Below are 8,728 nucleotides of genomic sequence, written 5' to 3' on the forward strand. Positions count from 1 at the left end.
TCTTTCCCTTTATCTCTCTCATAAAAGAAGGAAATAAGTAATCTGTTTTAAGAGGACTGAATTAATAATAGGCGTAAAGGGCACACATTTCGTTACACGGCTTCTTGTGTTGCTCAGCAAAATAAAAAAATTAAGCAATTTAAGTGGAAACCAAGAGATATTTTAACTGAGAAACCACCCTTACTCCTTTTCAGCTTGCTTGAGAGAGATTTTTGTTGTGTTGATATTTTGAGCTTTGTACAATAAAATACACATTTTTTACTTGTAGGTGTGATTTTTGAAAATAACTCTTGATATATCTAGGTAAATCTGAGTTTACATTATCAAAGTAAAAATGAATCCAAGGAAGAAAATATTTTAATTATGTCGGAGTTGTTTCACACCTACCCAGGCTGTTTTTGCTTCTTTTCCTAGTCTGTCTTTCTAATCGTTTTTCCTTTAGTCTAAATCCATCTTTGTAAACTAAACACTTTCTGTGACATCTAAGTTTATAAAATGGTATTCTAGAAGGCTAATTAGAATGACTATTCATAGATATGGGCTATGTCTTTTTCTAGAGTGTACATTGAGTTAAATGCTCCTTAGTCACAAAAGCAACAATTTCAAATAGGGACATGAGATTTTAAAAGGTATCACAACTGTGTCTAATGTTTTTATAGCTAAAGAGTTGTCCCCTCCTACATATTCATCAAGATGTCCAGTGGCAAAAGGGAGTGAATTCCAGTGGACCCAGTATGGGGATCATTGTTACACATCTGACCAGGCATTGCACAGTTTCTCAGAGGCCAAACAATTGTGTCTAGACCTTGGTGAGTTAAAAATCCATTGAATTTCTTTGACTTGATAATTCAGTTCTTACAAATGTTTCTTAGAGGAGCCAGCAGGTGGCATGATGTTTAAAGTACTGCATCCCACGTGGCCAACTCTGCAGTTCAAGTCCCAGATCCAGTGGCTGGAAAAACACTCCAGGCACGTGTTTGAGCATGATGCCCAAAATCCTGAGAGGAGAATGGAGATTGTGGTATGGCCATCCTTCAAGCGGATGATTTCTTACTTTCCATCTCTCTCTGTCTCTCTATTGAGCACACATGTAATCTGGCAAAAACCGAAAAGAAAAAAGAAAAGAAAAAGAAAAAGAAAAAGGAAAGGAAAGGGAAGGGAAGGGAAGGGAAGGGAAGGGAAGGGAAGGGAAGGGAAGGGAAGGGAAGGGAAGGAAATCTTCGAGAAATAACTTCAAATAATGATTATGTATTTTTAAATATTTAAAAGCATTTACCATTTATAATAGCATTATAACCTTGTTGTCTAGAGGTACAGAAATGGTTGAATATTTTATGATGTAAGAGCTGGATGGAATTTTGGACTAACCATTAAAAATTGTCAATGTGTACCAGCAAGTGGAGTGGAGGTTAAGCCAATGGATCATACATAGTTCCATGACTGAAACTATTGGAAGTTATATGTATATTCTAAGAATCATAAGCTTCTTCCTCCTAAAGGAGAAAGTAGAAAAATTTACTGTAGGGGCCAGCAGATGACGTAGTGGTTACGTTGCCGGATTCCCCACATGGTTGACCACAGTTTGAGTCCCAGACCTGGTGGCTTGAAAATCACAGTAGGTGTGTGTGCGTGCATGCCCAAGATCCCAGGAGGAGAATGGAGAAGAAGGAACTGTGGTGTGACCAACCCCTGTGTGTGTGGGGGTGGTGGGTCATTTCTCACCTTCCCTCTCACTATCTGTCGCTCTGGTAAACACATGCACCCTAACGCAAAAACGTCTTTTTAAAAATTTACCGTAACTATATTGTTTGGGTCGAGCACTTATGTCTTTGGGACAGATAGGTGAGGTTCAAGTCCCAACTCCCACACCTTCTAGTTAAGTACCATGGTGGAAGTTACATAACTGCTTGTCTTTGCTCATCTGAACAATGAAAATGAAAACGATACTTCCAAGGTTAATATAGATCAGGTTGTTGTAGAAATAAACTAAATGAAATAATGTTTGCAAGTGTAACACAACGTCCCACAAATAGTGAGTTCTCAAAGCTATTCTTTTATTTATTTATTTTTTGAGAGGCTTTTGCTGTAGGGCACATGCACTCGCCAGAAAGACAGAGAGAGACAGAAAGACAGAGAGAGACAGAGAGATAGAAAGTGAGAAATCAACCCACAGGGGGGATGTCCACGCCTCAATCCCTTCTCCTCCATTCTCCTCTCGGGATCTTGGGCACGCACGCACACATGCCCGGCGTGAGTTTAAGCCACCGGATCCAGGACTTGGACCACGGTCGGCTACATGGGAGTCCAGCGACATAGCATTACGCTAACTGCTGGTCCCAGTTCTCAAAGCTATTCTGATTATTAAAAAGATTGAATTGACTTTCTAATTCTGTAACTGACTAGCTGTGTAAACCTAAACAATTTACTTAATCTTAAGTCTCATCTGTAAAATGGGGATAATGGCTTTCTCTACTGGGTTGTGCAAGCCAACACCTGAACATTGTGGTGTTCTATAAAGGCATAAAGGCTTTCTGTGCACTCCTCTTAAAATGCTCCCCACACGTACACACAAAAGAAATGCTTTTCTTCAAGTATGGATATTGCTGTTGAAGACTAAGTCCATTTGGGATTGATTTCCAAGTCTAGTTAATATTTTATTTCTAACCCTTACCTGAAGATGGTGATAACACTAATTTTCTGTGGTATTAGGGTCACCTATCAAACTTCAAGAATACTCACTCAATTCATACTATTTTTAGGAACCTACAATGTTCATGGCCAAGTACATTTATAAATAATATATCGAAAGGAGGGCTAATGCTCCCCAAGATACCAAACCTAATTGCTTTTCACTTCATTTCAACAGAAGCAAGATTAAAGCCAAGTTGTGATACAAAAAATGGTTAAGGAGAGAATGCTAAAAATCTATAGAGGAACACATATTTATACTAGCATATACCCCAGTTATAAAGACTAGTCACCCAGACATAAAGGTCTTACTGGTTAGGGAGTTCTAAGATCTAAAAAATATTGCCAGATAAATATTTTGAAGAAACACAAGATTTCCATATACAGAGCTTCAATCCTGAAATGTCTCTGGATTGAATGGAAGGTATTATTTGGGGGTAGTACTTTTAAAATTTTGGCATAAATGCCAGTTTTTAAAAACATTCTCTAGGGATCAGCAGATGGTGTAATGATTATATTGCTGGACTCCTATGTGGTCCACCAGGGTTCGAGTCCTGGAGCCAGAATTTCTCTGTAAGTTTGAATAGCTCAATGATCTTGCTCATGATCATTTTTCAAATGGCTAGTTCAAAATAAACCACTGTCCTAGCGTACATAAAGTGAATTTTTGGAGGGATTGTTTTCTTTCAACAGATCATTCTGCAACTATTGTTACCATAAAGGATGAAGATGAGAATAAATTCGTGAGCAGACTGATGAGGGAAAATAATAATATTACCATGAGAGTTTGGCTAGGATTATCTCAACAGATGGTTGGTAAGTGACATATTTGGGTGTGCGGTGTGCAAAGAGAGTTCTAACTTGTCCTACATACCAAAGCTGCCTTGCCAAGGAATGTCAAGTGGTAGATAATTCAAATGCTTCTTATTGATGAATAAACTTGGTCCTCTGGATATTCTGTGAGATTATACATTTTGAATCAACACTTACATAACATATTAGTAAAGATGGAAACCACTAATGAAGTAGAAAATCAGACTACAGCAACTGGAATTGTTCTGGAGGTGTGTCCTAAAGATCCTTGGCTTAGCATCAGGAGTTTCTTCCTTCTGCAGTAATTTCTGAGTTCCTCTGTGGCTCTACAAGGAACCTATGACTTACTTCCTTAGAGTTGTAGTGTCTATCATCCAGGGGTTTTGTAGCTCATAACTCTCTGATTCAGAAAGTTATTTTCTTGGTGTCCCCTTCCATTTTTTAATATTTTACCATATAAAAATTGTCTTGATAGTAATTTTTTTAAAACTGGCTTAGCGAACTTGTAGAGAATTGATTGAAAGAGAATTTGGAAAAGAAGTTTCCAGGAAGAAATAATAGATACAGGGCTTGAATGGACTTGGAATCAATAAAGAATACATTAAGAGCACAATTTTAAAAAACGAATAGTAAGCTTGATATTTTAGGCAAAGTCAAATTTTAAATAATTGAAATAAATGTAACTTCTAGAATGTTAAGTACTTATTAAAAAATAAATGATTCAAAGTTAGCCATTCGAATCATTGTAAATGGTGTCTACACTATCACCACAAGGTGGTACCACTTCACACAGGAAACAAAAATGGAGTCAGCGTGGTTGGGGTGGGGGCCTCCAGGACCCTCTGGCCCTCCTCCTCCACCAGCATCTTTAATAATAGGAGCTTTGGGGCACCGTGTGCTGCAGAGGTGAGGCCACTGGGAACATGTGCGTGTGTACCCGAAACTCTGAGAGGAGAATGGAGACGGGGTTGTGGTGTGGCCATCCCCGGTGGGTCGGTGGGGGTGCTTTTTCACTTTTCTTTTCTCTCTCTCTTTCTCCTCCCATCTCTCTCTGGCAAGCACATGAACCATATAGCGAATTATAAACACATAAATAAATAAACGTTTAGGGGCTGGACCCATAGCCTAATGGTTAAAGGAACAGGATGCAGCATAGCCAACCACAGTTTGAATCCCAACCCCAGAGGCTTGAAAACCTCTCTGGGTATATGGGTGCGCATGCATGAAATTCCAAAAAGGACAGAGAAATGGAGAAGGGATTGCAGTGTGACCACATTCCCTTGTGAGATGCTTTCTTCCTTTCTCTCTCTGTCTCTCTGGCAAGCACACATACCCTCTTATAATATGAAAATTAATTATAATAAAATGAGTTTTCTTAATGGAGGGAGAGGGTAGATTTGGGTTTTTAAAACTTTCTCTTTCCAGGGGCTGGCAGGTGGCATGGTAGTTAAGGGCACTGGACTCCCACATGGCTGACCATGGTTTGAATCCTGGACCTGGCAGCTTGCTTTCTCTCTCTCTCTCTCTCTCTCTCTCTTTCTCTCTTTCTCTTTGTCCCTCTCTGGTCAAATTAAAATAAAGAAAATAAAGTTAAATAAAATAATTCTTTAAAAAATTTATCTCTCACACAATAAAATTTTTTGAGAGGTTTTTTTTTGCTATAGAGCGCATGCACTCGCCAGACAGACAGAGAGAGACATAGAGACAGAAAGCGAGAAATCACCCCCCAGGGGGATGGCCATGCCGCAATTCCTTCTCCTCCATTCTCCTCTCGGGATCTTGGGCACACACGCACACACGCCCAGCATGAGTTTAAGCCACTGGGTCCAGGACGCGAACCGTGGTCGACTACATGGGAGTCCAGTGACATAGCCATTACACTAACTGCTGGTCCCAATAAATGTTCAAACCTTCTGCAATTCAATCAGAACATGACAACTAGGGTGGGCCCTGTAGCCTACCGGTTAAAGGATTAACCAGATTCCACATGGCTGCCTGACCCCAGCAGCTTGAAAAACACCAGGCACATGTGCTTTCATGCACAAAATCCAGACAGGATGGAGAAATAGAAGAGAAGGAATTATGGAATGGCTGTATCCCACTAAGGGGTGCTTTCTCATCTTCTTCTCTCCCTATCTCTGTGTCCTTTCCTGGTGAGCACACATGCCCTCTGGCAATTTAAAAAACAAAACAAGGGGCCAACAGGTGTCATGGAGGTTAAGGCAGCCTGGATCCCACGTGGTCAACTTCACTGTTCAAGTCCCAAACCTGATGGCTTGAAAATCATACTGGGCGTTGTGCTTGTGAGCACCCAAAATCCTGAGAAGAAAATGGAGGAGAAGTGATTGTGATATGATCATCCACTCTGGGGGAAGGGGGCAGGTGATTTCTCACTTTCCCTCTGTGTGTCTCTCTCCTGTAAGCACAAATGCCCTGTAGCAAAAACAAAAACATTCCGTATCAGTGTTGACCAATAGAACTCTCTACGAGATGAGTTCCATGTCCGCACTGTTCAATATAGGTACATGTGGCTAACTGGGTGCTGAAATGAGACTGTTGCAACTAAACACTGATTTTTAAGGACCAGCAGATGGCGTAATGGTTACATCACTGGACTCCCACATAGTCAACTGCAGTTTGAGTCCTAGACCCGGCGGTTTAAAACTCACACCAGGTGCGTGTGCATGCGTGCATGTCCAAAATCCCAAGAGGAGAATGAAGGATAAGGGATTGCAGTGTGGCCAACTCCCCTGAGGGGTGATTTCTCACTTTCTGTCTCTCTCTGTCTCTCTGGAAAGCACATGTGCCCTATAACAAAATTCTCTCTCTCAAAAAATGACTTATTTTTATTTTTTTCATTTTTAATAAATTTCATTTAAATTGTGGCTATCATCATATGGAAGCCAGTTCTAAATAAATGAGTTACATGATCCACATCCTTTTTTTAGATTTTTGCCGTAGAGCACGTGTGCTCACTAGAGGGAGAAAGAAAGTGACAAATCACCCCTCAGGAGGCCCCTCTCCTCCATTCTCCTCTCAGGATTTTGGGCACACATGCACACATGCCCCGCATGTTCTTCAAGCCACCAGTTCCAGAACTCAAACTACAGTCAGCCACTTTAACTACCATACCCTCTGCTAGCCCAACCCGCATGCTTTTAACTTAGTAGTTTAGTGGAAATATATATGGTTGTTTTCAACTTTTTTCTTCAGATCAGTCTTGGAATTGGTTAGATGGATCAAAAGCAACATTTGTCAAATGGGGAAATAAAAGTAAGAGTGATAATACTGGAAAATGCAGCATTTTGTTAGCTTCAGATGAAACTTGGAAAAAAGTTGAATGTTCACAAGGCTTTGGAAGAGTTGTCTGCAAAGTTCCTCTGGGTAAGTACTAATATATAACCTATCCCCTAGGCAACTTTTTGCAGAACAGCTCAGGAAATAAATGTTCAAGTATGTGCAGAGTTTTCTATTTGATCTAAGAGTATTTAGTCCTTAAAGTATATCCCAAAATCTTGATTAAATCATAGAGATTTTTCCTCCCAAAAGTAGTTTATAAGGGACAATTAATAGATGAGGTACTTAAGACTCCCAAATGAAACTATTAAACAGTTCAAACTTTATGCAATTCTTTCCTAAGGAAAATGGAAGCCATCAGAATGTTAAGGTTCATTTTATCTTTTCAATGTTCTTAAGATGCATTTTATCCCATGACTTGAATATGTAAGAGCTTAAAGATTGATTTCTGCACTTACTTTGCCTCCTTTCTCATAAAGCTCACAATTAAGTTAAAATCATTGCAAAGCTAGATTTAATTTATTAATATGTTCAGGGCATCTGTAGGAAAACATAACTTGGGCTTATATTTCATCATGAATTGATACAAAAAGTTCCATACAAGTATCTTAACTTCACTTCTGGAGAAAGAGTTCTAAATTTTTCATAGTAACATTTTAAAGTAGTTTGCATAAACATTTCTATTTTGGTGTATAAAGATACATTTGGGGGTATTAAAGGTAAAAAACTCCAGTTCTAGTCATCAGTATCTTTATACACACACATTGACCCAGCAAATATTCTGAATGCCTACCATATGCCATGCCTTGTTCTGTGTGCTGATTGCCTCTGTGAACAGGACAGGTAAGGCTCACACCTGTTCTCTCAGTGCTTACAATCTAGTGGAGGAAGGTAGATAGGTAAACAAGCAGGTTCATTTTTGAAAGAAAGGAAAATTTCAAATGTCATTAATTATGAAACTCTATGTGACCAAGACTAGGTGGATGGCTACTCAAGTTAGGCTATCAGGGAGGGAACCTAAGGCGAATTCAAGCTGAGCACTGAAGGGTCAGTAAGCAAAGATGGGGGAAAGGCACTGAAGGCAGAGGTACCAGCTGGAGCAAGGAGCCCAGGGCAGAGCAAGCTTGTAGGAGTGCAAGGGTTAGGAAGGTAGGCAGGTGTCAGACACATAGGGCTTTGGAAGCAAGGGTCAAGAGTTCTGGTTTGACTCTGACTAGCAGATTTTGGGGAGTAGGTAGAGCAGGACTACAGAGGTATAAATCAATCACTCTGTTTTGGCCATTCTGAATTGTCAATATGGAGATGAGATACCCATAAGGAGAAGGAAGGAAGGGCAGCATAGAGATGGTATGAAAGACATGGACCCGGATAAATGCATCCAGGCAGCATGTGGAGAAGGTGCCTGGGACAGAATTTGGGGTTTAACGGTTACAGGCGACCTGAGGTAACCGTAGACGCTTCAATCATTTTAAAGCAAACAATACTTATTTGGCCCTAGATAAATCAAACATGAAAATTTACAGCTTTCAGCAATTTACTATAAAAGTAGGATAATATATGGGTCATTATATTCCCAAAGGGTGTTGGGAGAAGAAAATGAGAATAATGAAAGTATTTTAATTTCTTTGGGAAAGAGAAAAAAATCCCATAACAATGAAGAGGATTTGAGTGAAAAGGAAAATGCTATTCTCTGAAAAGAGAACACATAAGTGTTCGATGATAAATTTGAATTCTACATTAATGCTATGAAACAATATAATTATTAAGTGGCTTATATATGTGACATCCATCTTAATGTATAAAATCAATGATAATGATCACTTTTGCATTCTCTCCTCCAATGTCAAACCTCTCCCTACTCCAGGTCCTGATTACAGAGGAATAGCTGTCACATTTGCAGTGCTAAGTGTCCTAGCTCTCATGGGCGGAT

The 8,728-nt window shown here is 39.6% G+C and overlaps 1 protein-coding gene and 1 long non-coding RNA gene across 4 annotated transcripts in view; one reads left to right on the plus strand and one right to left on the minus strand.

Annotated features, from left to right (window-relative positions):
• Window positions 1-8,728, plus strand: part of LY75 (lymphocyte antigen 75) — a 192,109-nt gene that overhangs the window by 108,898 nt on the left and 74,483 nt on the right. The window contains exons 32-34 of the mRNA XM_027776510.1: window positions 660-809; window positions 3,382-3,504; window positions 6,715-6,885. Of these exons, the coding sequence (XP_027632311.1) occupies window positions 660-809; window positions 3,382-3,504; window positions 6,715-6,885 (444 nt within the window). The remainder of the gene's footprint in view (window positions 1-659; window positions 810-3,381; window positions 3,505-6,714; window positions 6,886-8,728) is intronic.
• LOC106736180 (uncharacterized) overlaps window positions 1-8,728 on the minus strand; it is a 39,434-nt gene that overhangs the window by 19,231 nt on the left and 11,475 nt on the right. For all 3 annotated transcript variants that reach the window (XR_001371271.2, XR_003551391.1, XR_003551390.1), the window contains exon 3: window positions 7,592-7,676. This is a non-coding gene — a long non-coding RNA (uncharacterized LOC106736180). The remainder of the gene's footprint in view (window positions 1-7,591; window positions 7,677-8,728) is intronic.

Source organism: Tupaia chinensis, unplaced genomic scaffold, assembly GCF_000334495.1.
Source record: "Tupaia chinensis unplaced genomic scaffold, TupChi_1.0 Scaffold000674_2, whole genome shotgun sequence".
In the NCBI taxonomy this organism is placed as follows: domain Eukaryota; kingdom Metazoa; phylum Chordata; class Mammalia; order Scandentia; family Tupaiidae; genus Tupaia; species Tupaia belangeri.